General features: G+C 38.9%; 1 protein-coding gene across 2 annotated transcripts in view; it reads left to right on the forward strand.

The window, feature by feature from the left end:
- The window catches only part of LOC134225457 (ras-related protein Rab6), a 67327-nt gene that overhangs the window by 37798 nt on the left and 7503 nt on the right, over positions 1-22026 (forward strand). For both annotated transcript variants that reach the window (XM_062705543.1, XM_062705544.1), the window contains exons 4-5: positions 13962-14167; positions 14457-14523. In XM_062705543.1, coding sequence (XP_062561527.1) covers positions 13962-14167; positions 14457-14523 — 273 coding nt within the window. The remainder of the gene's footprint in view (positions 1-13961; positions 14168-14456; positions 14524-22026) is intronic.

Here is a 22026-nt window from a genome sequence, read left to right on the forward strand (position 1 = left end):
GGCTTTATTTCTTGTCGATGCTTCGATGTATGCACGAAACTTGGTGACATTTTGAATATCCTAGAGATAGTAGATTAGAATAGATAGATTTTGAATATCCGTTGCACACATGCCCGTGAACACTTTTTCCGGCAAACATGGAGAAACCGACCGACAAGGCCCACCGATGAACTGCACTAACTGCTATTTGGGTTCGGATACGCGTTCGCGCCGGAGTGTCCCCGACGTTCGCGGGTAGACAGTCTTTGTGGATGGTTTTTGGTAGGCCATTGAAGACCCCGTTCATTGCAACCAGAAACAGGGTCGCCGCCAGAACATAGCAAAATTTAATGAATGCATTTTTGTGCGCAGAATTAATTAATTAATTTAGTTAAATTAATTTATCACAATTTTGTATTTTAATAATAACCATAACCGAGCCGTTCTAAACGAGATGATTATATTTTTCTCGGATTCGATCAAATTTATTATTTTAAGCTTAATCTGTTATGACGCAAAATGTTGAGACTAATAACTGTACTTGATGAACGTGAGAAACATTGATAAGATTTTCATTTTTTAATATTGTTAGATAAAAATATGTTTTCGGATATAGGGTAGATGTACCAGTTGTCGCATTAGTGCATTATACACCAAGTGGCACAACACATCACCACAAACCGTTTTCTGATCAGTGAACCATATTCTTATGACATGATAACATCTTTAATCTCCTGCAAATCAAATAAACCACAATTATAAAAAAACATTTTGCTTATTTTTGTTGTTCTAGTGGTCCCATTATGGCCAATCCCATAAGAAAACAATAAGATTTGCCATAATATGAATCAAAATTAAGATTAGTGCCACAACTGGTACATGCGTTCCTATTATGGATTAAGCAATTCTGGGTACTATCACGAATGCGGTTTTCACATTTGTTCTAAGAAGCAGGTAGGAAAACCTTACGCTTGACATATCAACACCACCCACATGTCTTCAAACCCTTCCCGCCCACGACTTTTTTCAAAGATTTCAATAGGAAGGAATCATCTTTGAGGAAAATGTTAGAACAAAAGTTATTTAGCATAGCCAAAATTAGTGGAAAACGAAAAAAAAAATGTAAATCAATAGTGAATTGATTGTTTTCAATAGTTTCACTATTTGTTCTTAAAATTGATTATATTTGCAGTCTAATGGTACCATAAAGATGTGTCAAATATTCCTTTTTGTTGTTGAAACAATTCGATGAAGGTTAGAAGGTGCAAAATTCGATGGTGCTCCACAGACACCATGGGCGGGAGAGGGTTAATATATGTTTTTTTTAAATAGTAGTTCTTTACTGTGGTGACGATTGATACACCCACGTGGGTGCGTGGGTACCCTACCTTGTTCTCTATGAGTAAGGCTTGTTCGCGACAAAATCTGGACACATAACTTTGAGAATAAAAATAAGATGAAGTCGGCTTAATCCCGAACAGTTCTTATTTCAAATATTTTCATTTCTTGTCGATGCTTCGATGTATGCACGAAAGTTGGTGACATTTTGAATATCCTAGAGATAGTACGTGCCGAAAGATCTGGCCTCCTCTGTAGTAGGGGAAGATCCCCCAGTGCCGGACACATAAGCCATTAAAAAAAAACTTCAACTCTTTACCGGATTATGTTTACTGGTATACCATATACCGTGACATTAATAATTTCACGGTTCAGAAAAAGTGTCCCCTAGCACCGGACACTATTGCATCATGTTCAAATATAACAAAGTTCCTGTTACATGAGTAAAGACACCATTTAGATTAGTAATATTCTTCAAGTTGTAGATAATAAAATGTGTTGCAAAGCTTATTTGACCATCCAGCTACATTTCATACATCCTACTCCAAATTCCCACCTTTTTCAATGCCATTTTCAATGGGGGACAGCTACCGGATTCTGAAATTGAATTTGCACCACAGTTACATGATATATCTAACACATTATGATTTTAGTTTAAAACACGGCTAATATTGACCATCTCCATATAAGCAGAATACATTCGAATGATTTTAATATTGTTGATTCAAACCTTCTAAAGTAAGGTGAAACATCGTAATTTTAGACATTTTTTTTAATCTAAAATGTTGTTCAAAATTTACAACATGAGGAATGGCATTCTATGCATGTAAAGGACACGTAAATTTTGTACTGTATGAGATGGTGCAGGGACCTCCGTAAGTGTCGTTTTGATATGTGTCCGTTGCTGGGAGGTGTCCGGCGCTGCACAGTGCACAATGGGAAAAAAAATGTCCATAACGCGAATAAATTCAATATCTCGGTTCGGTATGGGCGGATTGCGCTGAAATTTTGACACAAAACGTAGAACTTTCTGAGGATTTATGCAGAGGTGGTTAAGTCCACTGCACGAAACTGCAAGACCTCGTCTTACCCTGATGCCCCTTATTTGTCATGCTTTCCGGAAGATCTTAACCTTTTGGGTAATACTTCTTCTTCTTATTGGCATTACATCCCCACAATGGGGCAGAGCCGCCTCGCAGCTTAGTATTCATTAAGCACTTCCACAGTTATTAACTGCGAGGTTTCTAAGCCAAGTTACCATTTTTGCATTCGTATATCATGAGGCTAACACGATGATACTTTTATGCCCAGGGAAGTCGATACAATTTCCAATCCGAAAATTGCATAGACCGGCGCCGGGAATCGAACCCAGCCACCCACAGCATGGTCTTGCTTTGTATCCGCGCGTCTTACCGCACGGCTAAGGAGGGCCCCCTTTTGGGTAATAGTTGGAAATAAATAGAACGTGAGGTTAAATTAGCATTATTTTAACTTCTTCAGTCGTGCGGTGGGCAAAATAACTTCAATCGTCCGGTGGGCAACTTGAGGAATAACGTAACAAGTATTGGGCATTGGGGTAAAACACGGTCTTGCAGCTTCGTGCAGTGAACTTAACCACCTTTGCACGTTTCCCCAGAAAGTTCTACAATTTGTGTCAGAATTTCAGCGCAATCCGCCCATACCGAACCGAGATATTGAATTTATTCGCGTAATGGACAATTTTTTCCCATTGTGCAGTGGGAAGAAAAGTGCCATAATGGTACTTATTTAGATGCCGCTATTTTAGAGGTCCGGAAAAGACCCATTCTCAAGTGAAAAATCTGAGGAATCGATTGGTGATATTTTCACTGCAGACAAACCATTGGAAAAGGTCCATTTTACCCGATTTTTCCCAAAATACTCAAAAGCGAATTAATTAACGGAAAATCTTATTTGCTTCTCTCGGAGAGGTCTCAAACATCATTCAAGTGTTGATAGAGTATTGGTGAACTGGATTGCATTGAATTCTGTGCGTGACATAACTCAAAATTAGTCTATTTTTCCCAATTCTTCTCTAAACTCATGAATTAGGTAAAAAAAGTTGTAATTTCTCTCGTTTAAAACGATTCAATATACGATTAGAATATGTCATTTGTACCAGCAAAAATTATTTTGAACCAGGAAAATTACCGCCATTTTGGCGCATTTTGGAATTCAAGATAACAGACTTCAGGTTTGTTAAAACGATCGGAAAACCATGCAATACGGTGAAGTTCCTCAAAGGTATTACTTCTAGATATTCCTTAAAGGAACGAAGGAATTCCTCCGGAAGTTCCCTCAAAAGAACTCCTAAGGAAACTCTAAAAAGGAATTCGTCAGGAAATTCTACAAAGGAATTCGTCCGAAAGTTCCTCAAAGGAATTTCTCCGGAAGTTCCCCAAAGGAATTTCTCCGGAAGTTCCTCAAAGTAATTTCTCCGGAAGTTCCTTTGAGGAACTTCCGAAGGAATTCTTTCGAGGAATTTCTTTGTAGAACTTCTGGAGGAATGACTTTGTAGAACTTCCAAAAATACGGCCAAAAACTTTTGACTATATTTTTCGGAGGTGAAACCAAACTTTTAGCCGGGAATGTACATTTACTACGAAATATTTTTCTCGTTGTTGAGATATTTCAAAAGTTATACGTGTGTGAGGGTGTTCAGTACAAGCCTTCAAAATATCAGTAGAACTTCCAAAATCGCTTCTAGAATAAGACGCTTGTCATTTTGTCTTTTACCTTTGATGACCTTTGCTCTTATAAAATCCTGTGAAAACAGATTGATTGTACACAGCAGTAACGAATTTGCGCATGTATGTATAATAATAAAAATACGCGAGGTACATATATTACTCAAAAAGTCTTGCTTAAGTCAGATCATCAAGCTGGCACCCAAAATGAAAAAAAGATAAATGCACTTGAACAAACAACTCACTCTTCTGATGAACACCACATGTTTTACTATTATTGAAAAAATATCATCGCATTCGACATTGTCAACCACTTCCTGCTGCAATTGCCGGATCAGGATGTAGTAGAATTTTCATGTAAGCATACCATGGGAAGCTATGGCTTTGAATTGGAATCGCATTTCGTTTGTATGCAGCTACATCCCGCAGAGATTGATGTGGTCAGGCTTTGGTTGATCCCAGAGATGGTATTGAAAATATTGAATTAAACCAAATTCTAATAGAAAAAGCAGTTAAAAAATCAAACTTTGAAGCGTTCTGTAGACCACAACAGGTGAAAAAAATGTTAACAAGCAAGACTGGTATGACACACCTTCCTGCTCGTCAGACCATGCACCACTTAATAAGTCAATCATAAAGGGAGCACAGACATTTTTAGAGGTTTACATGTGGCTGTTGATACTGAATTAAACGCATCAAAGCGTAACATGGTTGACCCTGGAAACAAAACCGCTATAGTCATATATATGGTTTTGCCGAAGAAAAAACAATTTGGCAAAATGAAATGAAGCTTGACGCCTCTGATGATGGTCCGATACCGGGCTCTATCATATCGGTACGCTAGTTGAGACCGGTTACGTAATTTGGAAGAGGAGTGACTTTAATAAAAACGCCGAAAAAAATAATTGTTTCATGTGTTCGCAACCATTGTTGTTAATGCGACTTGACGGCGAATTGGTAAATTGAAAAGACGGAGTGAAATTGCAACGATGCAACTTTCGGTTGATCCCGCCGAAGCGATGCGATGATGCACAGGAATTGCGGCGAAGGCTGTGGTGTAACTTCGATTTACGATGCAGCTAATTTAAGTGGAAACGAACGATTGTTTAACCTTAGTCGACGATTTCGGCTGTAAAGTTTGATACGCCGAGTATATCAATTATTCTACTTTTCATTCACGGGAAGTAGAACGCGACAAGCCGACCTCGAACTCGATTCCTTCAACCCATGATTCAGTGGTGATATGTTCAGAATGGCTCGACGGCATTGGTGTAACTAGGAAATATTTCTATATAGCATATATGTGAACAATCAATTATTAATATGTTTAAAACTGAGTTTGCACAAGTTCATATAGTTCAACTATTGTTGCCTGAGTCTCGTTTTTTAGTCAACTTTCCAAATTTGTAAAAAAAAATCTCTAATCACAAATATGTACAATTATTTGCTGAATGCAGATATTTCGATATTCTAACAGTGACATATTTTAAAATAATAAGTTCCTTCCGGGTAATTCCGAAAAGTATTGTATTAGGAACAGTTTGTTCACTTCCGTTTAAACCAGATTTAAATGTATGGTAAAGCACCGCTTAAGAGTTAAACGGAGGTGAAGAAATTGGCTCTTAGCCGTCAAACTTGTAATTTCTTATCTATTTTCTAACTACACCGACGCTCCAAATAATCAAATAATCAAAAGACCCAATTATGAAAGCGACAACGACCGACCAAACGGCGACACCATCAGTACGTTGACACAATCGCCGGCTCAGGTGAATGCCGAGCGCGTGTACAACTATAATTAGGTAAGCTCGGCAGCAACGGAACACGAAAAAACAACCTAAGGCACCGTTGCATTTCTCCATACTCTATGAATTTGACTCCAACGTAGTGGGTTGCTGACATCAAAACTGATAAGAAATAGCTGAGCCTTCCTGAACAACCTGCGTTTTCACCAGTGGGTGCAACTACTTGTCTTCAGAATTACCGCTGATGTTCAATCGCCATATAGGCATTAAACACATTTTAGAAATAGATTCTCCATATTTACGATCTTTCGAAAATACTAGGAACCATATATGATTTGAAAAATTGAAAAATTGATTAGATTGTTCGACACAAATGGTGAGCGCAAAGCTAGAAGGGTGGTCATCGAAAGAAAGTGATTGCTTATCATATCGCTCGAATGCAGGTGGGCTGAGCGACGCTGACGATAGTCGACATCGTATCACATCCATCAATACAGAAGCAATGTTGTTTTTCCCCCGCATGGACAGGTGAATCATTCATTAGGATCGTCTTGAATCGATTTGTACCAGTTTATTTATTGGAGGTTCGTGATGATTCCATTGATTGAGGTGCATTTAGCTAACCGAATCAGGTGAAACTGATTGACACGTGCTTGAAACGGTCTGTGCGACTGAATAATGCTCCCGATCATTTTAGACTTCCGTCTTCACGAAAAATGCATCAGTTGTCAGGTCTCTTCGGTCATGTTTCCCCCTGTAAAAAAATCCTTGTTTTATTGGTTCTTTCGACTTTTTAAAAATCAACCTTTCCATACTTCTTGTCGCCTATCAATAATTAAAAGCAAAAAAAAATGGCATTATTGAATTGGACATTGGTCCATAATCAGGCAAATGTCATCAAGGATGTTATCGATCATTTAGTAATTTGCGTTCGATCATTTAGTAGTTTGTCAATAACTCATTCCAAAAGCTGAATTTCAAAATGAGTTGCATGGTGGACTTCTAGTGCGAAGGCTATCCTAAAACTCTGCCTAATGGTTCGTTGTTTGAATTCCAATAGTAAGCTATAGTTACAGTAACTTAGACTAAATGATAACAAAATTCCAATTATTTAGTTTAAGTTACTACAACTAGCGTTATAACTCCGTTATTAATCGAAATCTAACAACGGAGTATTAGGCAGAGTTGTAGAAAAACCTTCGCACTAGAAGTTCACCATACAACATATTTCGAAATTCAGCTTTTAGAATGGATTATTAACAAACTACTAAATGATCGAACGCAAATTACTAAATGATCGATAACATCCTTGAATGTCATTCAAGAAGTTAATTTACCTTTCCCGTCAAAAATTTATTTTCTCGTTTTATTGTCTCAGTCGATTCTCTGGCTTATTTAAGGTCAACTTTCCCAAAGAATTCATATTTTGACGTAGGACCACGTATGTCTTTTCTATATTGGGGTACACTTTGCGATTGCGAAAATCAGAGACCGTCACGAAAATATGACTTTGAACGTTAGTATCTCAGCCGTTTCTCGATGGATTTCCAATATTTTTGGACCATTCGATCAAGGATGAGTCAACGCTTCATTGTACTGTTCTAAAAATGCATATTTATTTCACGCTTCATTGTACTGTTCTAAAAATGCAGATTTTCAACTATTTATTATTAAAAATTGGCAAACAATTTAGGAATAGAAAACAACCAATCCCGTGCATGCATCGCAAGCACAGACATCAAAATCAAGCAACTTGCTAATTAAGATCTAATCCTCAGTTCTAACAAGATTTCACGCAGAGCGGACGCAGCGTAGTGAAAACAGTAGCACGATGGTACTGGTATTATTTTCAATGGAAAACCATCGCATTGATAGTTATCGTCGGCGTCGGTGGTCATCATTCAACCTCAATGAACCAGAATTTATTCCAAATGGTGGCGTCTTACCTAAAAGTCATCAAGTTTGGTTGCAGTTAGTTATTGGAATAGCTCACTGGGGAAAGAAAATTGGATCTTCTCCAGTTTTTTCTGGACAGAAAGGGTTGATTGTAAAAATGGCCTGTTCCGGTGGCAGCGCCGTGGTAGCTTGTTTGCTGTTAGTGGTTTCATCCATTCGAACAAATTCATTGCCCCATCTTCCTCCAACGCGCGCTTGTGATTGTGCTGCCGAAGGGCAACTTTCTATCGTCGCCAAACGATTAAGTTTTGCACGTGGAAAAAAAATCAGTTCGGATTAACTTTCTTTTGTATAAAATTATGACCCGGAAAAAATCAATTTCATTTCCATCGATTAACTGAAAAAAGAATTTTGCCAGAAAAGTTTAATTTCTGCGGAAGACAGCCAAATCGATAAATACGCTACTTTAGAGAAAAAATTCTACAGCATCCACCCACAGACGACCGTCATTCAGACCGACAGACGCCAAGCGATTATATTATGTACTCATTGGCGTAACTACAGGGGGGCTAGGGGGGGCTATGGCCCCACCTAGGATCTGGCTAGCCCCCCCTAGAAAATTTGTTACATTGTATAAGTATTGTACATCTAGTCCACTGATTATATACGGGGGTAAATGCAGAGAAAGGATTGTCTTCATTATTCATAATCCCTCTTTTCGAAACACTACAGCAAGTTGAATCTATTCGCTCAAGTTTTGGAACTTCGAGCAATAGTTATAAGGCTTGCTCACGACAAAATCTGGACGCTTCAAACACATTAAAACTTGTGAAATACCAAAGGAAATACCTCATCAGCAAGTGAATTAAAAAAAATATTATTTATTAGTATTACAAGTACTTAATGGATAATGGACAATTCCTTGAGATTTTCAAGTTTTTCCAGGGTTTTGTGAGTAATTGTTATCTAAATCGAGCGTATGGTCTCAGCCTTCCTAACTAATACCAATGCTAAAAGCTGCAATGCATTTCAATTATCACTGTAGGCTTCTTGAAAAGCGTTCGGTAAAACTCTTAGATTTCAAGTAGAGGTAACTAAAAGTTGAATAAGAAAGAACTTTGTATTTTTCGGATGGTTTTAAAAACTCTGCATACTATTTAATTCTCTAAACTCCTATTGTCGCTGCAGCAATGAAACAAGTGAAATTGTCTCAGTTAGGGATGAAACAGACCTACTGAGAGAAAATATGTGTTAAATGTTCCTATGTATTATCAAATGCTCTTATAAGCTAATTTGTTGCATTTTTTTTAGAAAAAGGCCGATACAAATATTTAAAATCCATTTTGTTTCCCCCCCCCCTCGGATTTTTTTTGACAAAAAATAATATTTTGATGGGGCAACAAAATAAAATTCGGATAATTTTGAGGATTTTCAAAACATTCTTTAACAAATCCCAGGAGTTTTTTGATTTTTTTCATTTTAATATTTAGTTTTTATTATCCCCCCCTCGACCTTTCGGAGACCAGTAGGACAAAAAGTGAATTAAATATTTGTAACGGCCTAAATTGAAAATTAACGGACAATAAGTTGTATTGGAATGCAAAACTGATTTTTTAAATCATCCTAGAAGTTATTCTAACAGAAAAGAAAGGTTAGTTTGTTGTGGTCAGATCGCCATTTGAAAGCTCGTAGGAATTGTCAGGCCACTGAATTGAAAGCTGGCGAAAAGAGTTTAACTAACTAATATTTAATTTATAATGTATTCTAGGTTCGAAGCAAATAAAAAATCCTTTGAAAATCAGGATCGTGCTTCACATTCTATTTACGGCGAGCGCAACACCTATGGTTTTCTGAACCTATCAAGGATTTTGGGAATCCTACGAGATTTCTAGATTTTTGAAACAGGGCTGAGCATCAATGAACATCATTTGAAATATTTAAGGTCACTCCTGACGGAATCCAAGTTTCAAAGTGCTCGCGTTTTCGGGGGCACACCACTCGATACGGAGGCGGCGCACAACTGTCATTTTTATTGATTTCGCTTTGCTGCGTCGCAGCATGCGTGAAATAATAAAAATGACAGTTGTGCGTTGCTTCCGTATCGAGTGGTGTGCCCCCGAAAACGTGAGCACTTTGAAACTTGGATTCCGTCAGGAGTGACCTTAAGTCGTCCATTGATATCTGGTAGACCAACAATATACATCAGTTGAATCGAGCAAAAATGGTAAACTTTCTGTCTTATGAGTGTTAAATTAGAAAAAGTTTAAAAAAAAGTTAGCCCCCCTAGAATTTTTCATTAGTTACGGCAATAATGTACTATGAAAAAAATCTAGTCTACACATACACAGCCAGTTCGTGAACAAATCCTGGAAATTGATAAACTCGACTACATCTATCACTTTTCTTGTCAGTATTTATGTTTGAAGCACATCATTAATTTAATTTAAACATAAAAACTGCCAGGCCTACTGTGTAGCGTTGTTGAAAATACCTGTGAGAATCAATTCTTAAGTTGATTTCACAATTAAGCAACGAACGGGGACATCTCGTACCAATCACTCAGTTCATATTATTAGGTAATAGTTGTTGTTGAATCGTTGGGAGTGACGTTGCTAAGATGATTAATGATCACTCATTGGATCATCAACGTCTTGGGATGGGACACAGTTTTTAGTCTAGTGCCTATGAAGAAAATCTCGTCTTGCGTCGAATTCATTTCATTACTCTTTCTAACAAAACATAAGGACTGTTCATTAAAGTAAGTGGACACCTTTTTATTAATGGTTTAAGGTTAAAACTTAACGAAAAATTCGTAATTTTCGCTCTGTTTGTAAAGAAATTGTTTACTTTTGCAGCACACCTGAAAAATTTGGAAAAACCTTAGAAATTCCGAACGATAGGTCGGATCAGTTTATCCACTCGCAGATTAATTCTGCACAAATGGTATAGTGCATTTTGATGGACGACGAGATATACGTCAAATTGGACACCGGTACACTTCCAGGGCCAATTTTTTTCAACGCTGAACAGAGGACAGATGTGCCTGATGACGTGCGATATATCCAAACCGAAAAAAATGGGGGAAATGTTTTGGTATGACAAGCAATTTGCTCCTGGGACTCCATATTTCAAAAACAACGGTGAAAATTGAAGAAAATAATGTATCAAAAAACGACTTCTAACCATCTACCGAAAGCATATGGATCCTCTATTGTTTTGGCCGGATCTGGCATCGGCTCACTACGTTTCTGCTACGTTGGAGATGCTGAAGAAGGAAAAGGTCGATTTTGTCGAAAAATGCCTAAACCCACCAAACTGCCCTGAACTGCGTCCTATCGAAAAATACTGGGCAATAATTACGCGGCATCTTAAGGTAGATGGGAGAGAAGCAAGCTCTGTTGACTGCTTCAAGAAAATTTGGTCTGCGGCACAATGAAAAGTTACGGAAGAAGTTGTGCAGAATCTAATGGGAGCTGTCAAGAAAAAAGTCCGAGCATTCTTCAGAAAAGAGAAGTAAATATTCAAAATCACGTGAATTCGTTCATATGTATGTTGATTGTCATTTATATAAAGCAACCTTATGAATTTGTTTCATAATAAACATGTTCCTTTAAAAAACAGGTGTCCACTTTCTTTAATGAACAGTCCTTATTTTGATCCATTAACAGCACACAACCAAGTTCAGAATCTAACAAGAATATTTCACAGGATGCTTTATATGTCCAGTCTCTTCCATGCTCTTCTATGCTGCTCTCCGTAGAATCCCGGTCAAAATAGCTAGCGCGCGCCGAAAAGCAGTTTTCTTGTATCTAATGAATTTATCCCATTAGCTCCGCCTCTTCGTTAATCGTTATGAGTGCACATCATATTTACACCCATATCAGATCACAAAAAGGCGGGGCTAACGGGCTTAATTTATTGAATAAAAGAAAGATTTCACTCAGAGCAGACGCAGCAGAGCGGACTTAGCAGCAAGAGCGGAAAACCATCGCATTGGTGGTGGCGTCCGTAGCGATCCTGCGCCACCAGTGGCGATGCTGAAAATATATTCTCAATGATGGGATCCAAGCGAAAAGTCATCAAGTGGCCGTCGGACAATAACAGCACGATGTGGCATATCAACACTAGGACCCGACAAGCGTTTGGTTCCAGTTAGTAAGCAAATCGGCCCTTCTCAGAACCAGCATTTTCTTAACAGAAAGGGTTGATTGCAAAAAGGAACTGTTTCGATGGCATCTGGCATCGGCGTTCGGCTTGGTATCTTGGTTGTTGTCCATTCGAACAAATTTATTGCATCATCCCCGTCGAGTGCTTGTGAATTTGCTTTTTGAATTAGAAGAGTAACTTTTAATCGTCGCCAAAAGATTAAGTGTTTTACTTTGAGGAAAACTTATCTCGGATTGACATTATTTTGTTTATATTGGTGGCCGGAAAAAATCGATTTTATTTCCAATGACTACCATAAACAAAACAAAAAAAAATCTTGCCTGAAAATTTTACTTTCCGCCGACGACAGCCAAATCGATGAAGACGCCTCTCAATGGAAAATTTCGTTTAGCTGCTTTAGTGTTTGAAATGACGCATTATTAAAAATAAATATAAAGAATTGTCATTCGTCAATCAATTCGAAAACGTAAGCCGAATAGTCTGTTTGACTGTATGAAGATTTTTCCCAACGGCCAATACCTCTTCTTGGATAAATAGTTTTAGTCCTGAAAAGGACTGTGTGTATATAATTCTTGAAGTTCCACTCACTTTGCCACCGGCGCCATGAAAAACGATACACGTACGCTTCCATCGCGGGCGGAAACCAAACGTTGCAAATAAATATGTTTTCCTTTGATTTTGCGCTGCTTCCGATTCTGCCTATTTCTCCTTTATTTCGGACATTTTTGGGGATGGTGTCTTCCAGGATTGTGATGTCCTCCACTGAAAATCGGCCGAGTAGCTTCAGCGGTGATGCGACCAATGAGTCGTGTTAATCCCTTCCACGAATGGAGACTCAAAGTCCATTCAACTGGGAGCTGTTATTCGGCTTCTTGATTCGGTTGACCTCCGAGCTCAATGTTAATAAAGAGACACACATTATGATGGCGAATACCATCCATTTCGTATAGCTACGTAGTCCTACGTCAACTTGGCGTACAACCCGATTGGGCTGCACCTTTCAGTTTTTTAAGCCTCCAACCTCTAAGAAATATGTTTTTCTTGCTATTTCCCATTTTCCGACCACCAGTCATCATCAATTGAGATGGCATGGAAAATGAAAGGGGCAAAAAATGGCTCACTAGATTAACTATTCGGCATTCAAATAAAAATTGCACCATTATTCAGTTAGTTTACTCATTGATCAGTTTCTTCACAAACAAACCCACATTTATTTTTAAACCTGCCCGCTGTTGCAAAAGCTACAAAGTGATAACTATATGCGGAATTCATAACAAAAACACATCCGCAGTGCCAACTTCCAAATTTGCGAACTAACCATTCTCACCCAAGTGGTGTTGGCATCACCGTTTCGGCGGCCACAAGGAACCATCGATCAAAAGTGAACCGAAATCAATTCGAATATTTATGCATTTTCATCACATTTGCTTCCCATTCCGATTATTGCCACATTGGCAATTTACTCAATCTGCTGCAGAAGTCTATCGGGGGGTGTTGTTATTTTGTTTGCCTCGTTTTGATTATGCATTTATGTGTATAGGGATATTGAGGGTACAATCGGTCTGTATTGAATGTTAGGATACAATTTTTTCGCAAACTTCTATGAAAGTTTAGTATATATTTCGAAGATATTGGAGGTACCTTGCTACCTAGGTAGTTTTCATTTTTATCAATCCTATAAATACACTCTGTGTCATTGTTTTTAAATGACAATTTTTGTTTGAAATCCGAATGTTTAAAAAAAACAAAATGTTGTTGATACATTGTATGAAAACAATTCGACGTTAATTCATTTTCCCTGATGGCTCATCTTTCGCCTACGCATCACATATTCACATTCAGTCCTCAATAGCGGCTCGTTGGCGAAAATCGAGCAACATAGACTATTATTATCTTCATTATCCATCCGCAATGGTAATAACCGTTTGCTCTGCTCCCCGGAGCGAAAATGTCCAAAGAAACCATATTGATTTTGATCCATCCTCTGTATACGTATACTTATATCTACAATCACAAAGTCACATGTACGTACCCTACGTACAATGTGGCAAGAATGCACATATCTCATCATTACTCATCACCATTATTATTTCGATCCTTTCCCGTCCGCCCTTCTTCACACCGACTGCAGATGCTAACTCGTTCCATCAAACATCGAAATGGATCGACGACGTCCGGACGGAGCGTGGCAGTGACGTAATCATCATGCTGGTGGGCAACAAAACTGACCTCTCGGACAAGCGCCAGGTCTCGACGGAGGAAGGCGAGCGGAAAGCGAAAGAACTGAATGTGATGTTCATCGAAACCAGTGCGAAGGCCGGTTACAACGTGAAACAGGTGGGTGGACTTGCTTGCATGCATACGGACAGACGTTGACGAATTGATCTCAGGACGGTTTTATGATTTTCGGTTTTTGTGTAGGATGACTCAATTTAGAATTGAAGAAACAAAATTAAATTATCTGTTAAAGCACCGGACAAAAGTCTCTAACGCAATTTGCACACGAATCATTTGAATATCAATTGAATCAATTGAAATGTTTTAATTTTCGGTTCGATCACAAACGTTCATGTACAAATTTGTCGAATATTGCTCTGTGTAATTTTTTTCCTTTGATCTCTTTTAGCTTTTCCGACGAGTAGCAGCTGCACTGCCCGGTATGGACTCAACCGAGAACAAGCCCCCAGAAGACAGTATCCTTTTACAAAAGTCAACCGAAAACAATCCTCCAACAAATGATACCATTGAGACATGTTTCTGTTGAATGATTGCATTCTTTTGAGTGTGGAATTGTGTGTTCACTTGTTCCGTATGTTGTGTCATAGGTTGCGTTCATTGCAGGTTCGAGCACGTGTTGAGAATTAGACTCATGGCATACTAAGTATTTGGCTTATTCATTTCGTCAATCGTTCTTTAGTGAATGTGGGTGGAATGGTTTAATCAATCGTTCTGTTCCTTTTTGCCTTTCTCGTAAACTAAGTGTACGTAAAGACTATATCCTGTATCCTAGGATGTGGTGGAGTTTTGGGGTTTGGTAAACTTGTACAAAAAGCTGTATAGATCGGGAAGTATGAACGAAAAAGTGGACCTTCTACAGAAGCTGTGACAAATTTTATTTGTCAATCTTCTGATGTAGACAGTCGCATGGTGAATGGTGGGGTAAGGAAATGAATGATGGTGTACATCTTTCTTGAACCGTCAAAGAGCTTTCGATTGTCTGAAAATATCAAACGATCCGTTAAAATCGTTAAAACAACAAAATGAGGGAAGTAGGAGGCTCCCCCAACTACACACTTGAAATTCTAAGTTTACCCGATTCCCGAGAATCCAACAGCCGAGATATTGGTAATAATTTCGACGAATTTCGTTACCGAGATCTCGGCAAAAAATCAACTTCGTCGAATTTCGGCAAAATATTGACGAAATTTCGGTAAAGGAATTACCGAATTTCAGTAAACAACATTTCCAAGATCTCGGCTGTTGGAATCTCGGCAAACATTTTGCCGAGGTCTAGCAAAAAAATTTAAGTGTGTAAGGATTGACAAATTAAAAATCACTATGCTTAAGTTGCTCTAAAATATGTTCCGATTGAATTATGTATAAATAGTGTTGTTTTGATATTATTTTGATATTTTTATTATTGTTGTATTGTTTTACAATGTACCGTCAAATGGGGTGACTTGCAATACTTCTCAGGTTTCTTTCACCATAATTCTAAAATAAGAGGATTTATTCATTCTAATAGTATATGAAGCTTTTAATGTGTCCATTTTAGGGTTTAGACGTATAATCAGATATACTTTCAACCGGAGGTTGAGAACCATTAAAAAAGAATGACATTCACTCCTAGCTTGTCAAATTTGGGAATAACGATCAAAAACAGCTGACATATATGTGTAAATTACATTTATTCGGACTCTTTTCGTCATGCTGTACTCATATAAAATTCATAATTTTACGATTGCCGAGAATCTAACATACCCGGGATCTCAACAATGATTTCGCGAATCTCGGTAATTTTTTTTCCGAAATATCGGAAAATTTTGCCGAGTCATCGATAATCCTTACCGAGATCTTTATGAAATTTCGATAAAAGAACTACCGAATTTCGGAAATTATCATGATCTCGAAGAAAATTTTGCTATGGTCCGTCAAATAATTTGAAGCTGGCTTAACCGATTCAATCCGGTTTTTCCTACACCCCATTTCAATATAATGTTTGGTTATATCATCAGTTCTAAAAGTGATGCAAACTATAAACAAGTAGACATACGTGGAAAATATGTTTTAGAAAAAGTTCTAAAGCTTCCAAACCTTCCTTGAATTTTGATCATGATATTAAACATGATCAGGGGGCCCTCCTTAGCCCTGCGGTAAGACGCGCGGCTACAAAGCAAGACCATGCTGAGGGTGGCTGGGTTCGATTCCCGGTGCCTAGGCCCTAGACCCTATTCCCGGCCCTAGGCAATTTTCAGATTGTAAATTGTCTCGACTTCCCTGGGCATAAAAATATCATCGTGTAAGCCTCATGATATACGAATGCAAAAATGGTAACCTGGCTTAGAATCCTCGCAGCTAATAACTGTGGAAGTGCTTAATGAACACTAAGCTGCGAGGCGGCTCTGCCCCAGTGTGGGGATGTAATGCCAATAAGAAGAAGAAGAAGAATTGTACATCACCAACAGAGCCTTTTGTGATGTCTCGGCGGTAATTTGAAGTTAAAACAGCTCTTTGGGACGAAATAACATGCTTATGTACAAATTCCAGTATTCCCAGAACATAAGCATTCAATCAGTGTACCACAAAAGAAGACATTTTAGTTACTAGATAAAGATTGTCGCTTCGGTTCCCTTTGTTCTGCTGTCCGTAACATGTGTGGTACCTAACTGTCAAATCGTATGTATTTTTTATTCATTGACATTTAGATCCCCTATCCTTGCCAGCAAAAGATGTTCCGGACAGCGACAGATATCTTCTACTACAAACTATCCTTGAGTTCTGATATTGGTCGTCTGTATGATCAACAAAGTGTTATACGGAGTCTTGCTTATATTTTTGAGTTAGATTAGTTCCATGGGACATCACTCTTCTATCACGAACATATCATAGTATTCCCAATTCATCTACGGGTATGATATGTATGGTCAACAAAGCGATCTATGGAATTTGAATTGAAATAGCCCCAAGGAACATCATTTATTTATTAAAAACATGCCACTGTAATCCCAAGACATTTACCGTACTGCAAATTATTCTTCAGTATAGAAGGTTGAAGGTCTGTATAATCAACAAAACGTTCTACGGTGTCTTGGTCATATTTTTGAATTGGAATTGCTTCATAGAACATCACTTCACTGTTATAGACATGTCATAGTATTCACAAAACATCATCGGTACTCCAAACTATTTTTAAACTCAGATCTTAAAGCTCTGTATGGTTAATAAAATAATCTTCGTAGTCTTCATTTCATTTTTTGGCTTCTGTTCTTCTATTTCGTTATGGCAAATACGTCATAATGTTCCTAAAACATCAACGGTATTCCAAACTATTCCTGAGTTCAGATCTTGAAAGTCGAAAGATCACAAAGTGATCGACGGGTTATTGGCTTTACTTTGAAGATGGAATAGCTCCATCACTATTATGAACATGGCATCCGTGGCTCCATAGACCAACAATTCACTATTATAAAAGTGATGTGATGTCACATTATTCTCAGGATATCAAACTGTTCTAGAGTTCAGATTTTAATGTTCTGTATGTCTTGAGTACTGTATTTTTCTGTTGAAATGTAATAGCTCCACAAAACATCATTTCGCTATTTCGAATGTGTCAAATATTTTCCAAAAAATGAATGGTACTTCAAACCTTGAGTTCGTATCTTGAGGACGGTTTGGATCGTCGTATATAATCTGATAGTTCTGTGAAGTGTCACTAAAGGTATTATGATGTCTGTAGCAGCAGATCCAACTCATAAAAATGATGGTGGTGACGTTGCATATCTTCTTGTTGATTATTAAGACTGTGAAGATCGAAACTTGAAGACGGTTTGGATTGTCGTAAATATTCTTATAATACTGTGAAGTGACCATAATGGAGTAATGATATACCTAGGAGCTGATCCAACTCAAAATAATGGTGGACACGTCGCATGTTTTCATGTTGATTATATAGAATATCAAGAACTGAACTTAAGGACTGTGTCCATAATGGTACTATGATGGGGACATCACATATATTCATGCCTGTCCACGTTATATTTCGGACACCCAGATAATGTCCAATTGATTTGTCCCTATTTTATCAATTTGGATGACAGCTAAAATATGCTGAAAGAAGCAAATGAAGCGAAATGGTTCAGCTGACATGTAAATGGTTTGTATCAGTGGTTTGTCCGGCTATATGGTCCGGCTATATGTGGGTGTCCGGCTATATGTACCCGGCCTTGCTAATACAATTGGAAAATGATGAAAGCGGTAGGTCATTTGAGGATAGGAGCACACCTATAGGTTAATTGATTTCAATTTTTAATGCATCAATTGCGCTGAATGAAAGTTTTCTGAAAAATACCTCTCTTTTTTTTTAAAACGACCCTGACACCCATCTAAAATATTCAGTCTACGTAAGATGAGAATATGTGTTCCAAGTTTCGTTGAAATCGACCGCATGGGAAGTAGTGTGGATAGGGGAAGATGGAAAGACCTGATCCACCTGTTTTACAGGAAACCAAAGTAGATTTATTCTAGCGTATTTTTTTAGTATAGATCCTCTAGACAGATGATCATTATGTAGTGACTTATTTTGTGGATTAACATCCGTACCAATGTTACAAAACGGTTCGTGTTTTTGACCCTCCTAGAGCCACGCGCAATTTAAATAACTTATACTAAGAATGACCAAATGCTATCATTTTTTCACAGCACATAGCCACACAAAAAAAGTAAACATGCCATCACAATTTTAGGTTATCTAACTATAAGTTAGTAACTTTAAGTTAGTTGTTTGGGGGCTCCCATACAAATGAAACAGAAATTTCTGAATAACTCGAAAACTAATCAGAGAATAAATCAATTTTATGCGGAACAAAGTTCGTCGGGTCTGCTAGTAAAAAATAAATATTAAAATGAAAAAAAATCATAAAACTCCTCGGATTTGTTAAAGAATGTTTTGAAAACCCTCAAAATTATCCGAATTTTATTTTGTTGCCCCCTCAAAATATTATTTGTTGGCAAAAAAATCCGAGGGGGAGAGACGAAATTGTTTTTAAATGTTTGTATCGGCCTAAGTAAAGTTAAATTACATATGTTCAGGGAGTCTGTGCGAAAACTGCGTTTTTTTTTTTAATTTTGGCTTTGATACATTGGAAATAAGAAAAGGGGATCAAGTCTACCCGTATCACAGTTTTGCCCTGAAATTTAATTGTAGAAGGGAGGCAATATTCCCTGCGTTGGTTGTCGACGCGATTCCTAAACGCCTTTTGAGATTAGTTTGGAGCTTCCGTTGGTATGGGGAATGACTGACTTGCTTATAGGCGTTGTTGAGCCTCCAATAGTAATCCTTCAAGGAGGACTTACGGTGTATTTCCTTGAGGCCTCACCACCTCGGGAATCTTATCCATGGATTTTGTTCCCATGTAATTTTAAAATTCAAAATCCATCTACATTTACAATGCACCAAAATCCGGCGGAAATACTTCCCGAAGTGTAAGAGTTCTTTTATGGAAGCTCTCTTCTTTGTTTTTTTAGCTTACGAGTATGCTAGGAAGGATGGAAATTATGCTTTTGAACTTTTTTGGGAACATGTCGGACAATAACGTATGCTAAGATATGCAAGAATGTGATCGCACCATTTTCGACAAAATTTTATTGAATATTTTATTTAATACAGCGTCCCAAAGTATACCAGACAGTATGTCGACAGTGCTTTGATGATCGGCCTTTCGAAAGGTGTACGACATGGACATGCACGAGAAACTCATTGACCTCATTGACCAGACTCACCGGAATTCGGACGACTAAAGTATGATGGTATGCGACGAGCTTGAACATAGCAACTGGGGCTGAAGCGATGATCGAAACCGAAACCGCTCACAAAACACAAGTCCAAGCAACGCCTAATCTCATTTGCTGCGTAGTTCATTTGAGATAGCATTGCCATTCTGTAGTTATCAAGAAGATGCAAAGCACCAGAATCAAATACTGAGCGTTCTCCATCAGGATAGAGGAAATCATCGTGAGATGAATTGAAGTCACCAATTACGAGAAGCTCATCCGCCGCTGCCATACCCTCGATAATAATGGAAACGTAACAGCAGTGGACATCTAAGAAAATTGTCGACGTCACATGTTCGATCTGGAGGTATGTATGTACACTGTGGACACGGATGGCACAAAAAAGGGCGCACTTCTTCAATTGGATGGAAATCCAGATTTGCTCCAAAAATTCCAAGGAGTTTTTTTTTCATTGACCCTAGCGTTCAAAGGGCGCCATACTGCAATGTGATGACTCCGCCACCAGTAGACGATGCTGGGTCATTAGGCCGAAGGCCGTTAGGCCGAAGGTCATTAGGCCGAATGGTCATTAGGCCGAACGGTCATTAGGCCGAATGGCCATTAGGCCAAATGAGAACTTGGGAGTGGGAAGTGAGTAGTGCGCAATGAGGAAGAAGTAGAAAGGAAGAAGTAAGAAGGAAGATACAAGAAGGGAGAAGGAAGAAGGGGTAAGGTGAAGAAATCACTTCTCATTTTTCACTTTTTGCTTCTTTTTGCTAATTCGGCCTAATGGCCATTCGGCCTAATGACCGTTCGGCCTTATGACCATTCGGCCAAATGGCCTTCGGCCTAATGGCCTGACACCCCAGTAGACTTTGTACTATTATACATTGCGTGGATTTTTATCACACCAATACGCTGCATATTCTGCATCAAACAACTGGCTCGAAAGTGTACGATCATCAAAACAAGTTTTGATCATGATGATTACATCGTAGCACTGAGCTGATGCCGTTATGCACTTCTTAGTTGATGCCACCTTTGTTTTGATAGTGGTGTTGAAGGGGCTTCCTTGATACTATAGATAGCTATAGCGGCAACTGTGCGTCCAAGTGATTAAACAGAAACGGAATCGGCGAAAGTTTGAAGTGCCATGCAATTCGGGGAGAGATAGGTGGGCAATGTAACACACGGCAAGTCTCGATTGTTCATGGTCTCTATGGAATTGGGGCTACGGGGACGCTGGAATGCGGAAATTGATCAGGCAGAGAAGTATTGTCTAAAATAGGTGTACATTTTATTTATTTATCATCAGACTAAGGCCGGAGTGGCCTGTGCTGCACATAAAAGACTTCTCCATTCAACTCGGTTCATGGCTGCACTTCGCCAACCACGCAGTCTGCGGAGGGTCCGCAAGTCGTCCTCCACCTGATCGATCCACCTTGCCCGCTGTGCACCTCGCCTTCTTGTTCCCGTCGGATCGTTGTCGAGAACCATTTTCACCGGATTACTGTCCGACATTCTGGCTACGTGCCCGGCCCACCGCAGTCTTCCGATTTTCGCGGTGTGAACGATGGATGGTTCTCCCAACAGCTGATGCAACTCGTGGTTCATTCGCCTCCTCCACGTACCGTCCGCCATCTGCAACCCACCATAGATGGTACGCAACACTTTCCTTTCGAAAACTCCCAGTGCGCGTTGGTCCTCCACGAGCATCGTCCAGGTCTCGTGTCCGTAGAGAACTACCGGTCTTATAAGCGTTTTGTAGATAGTCAGTTTGGTACGGCGGCGAACTCTATTCGATCGGAGCGTCTTGCGGAGTCTAAAGTACGTACGATTTCCAGCCACCATGCGTCTCCGAATTTCTGTGCTGGTATCGTTATCGGCGGTCACCAGTAAGCCCAAGTACACGAATTCTTCAACCACCTCGATTTCGTCACCACGGATAGAAACTCGTGGTGGGTGGCTCACATTGACCTCTCTTGAGCCTCTTCCTATCATGTACTTCGTCTTCGACGTGTTGATGACTAGTCCAATCCGTTTAGCTTCGCTTTTCAGTCTGATGTAGGCTTCCTCCATCCTCTCAAAGTTACGTGCCATGATATCAATGTCGTCGGCGAAACCAAATAACTGGACGGACTTCGTGAAAATCGTACCACTCGTGTCAATCCCTGCCCTTCGTATTACTCCCTCCAAAGCGATGTTGA

The sequence above is a fragment of the Armigeres subalbatus genome, chromosome 3 (genome assembly GCF_024139115.2).
Source record: "Armigeres subalbatus isolate Guangzhou_Male chromosome 3, GZ_Asu_2, whole genome shotgun sequence".
Classification (NCBI taxonomy): domain Eukaryota; kingdom Metazoa; phylum Arthropoda; class Insecta; order Diptera; family Culicidae; genus Armigeres; species Armigeres subalbatus.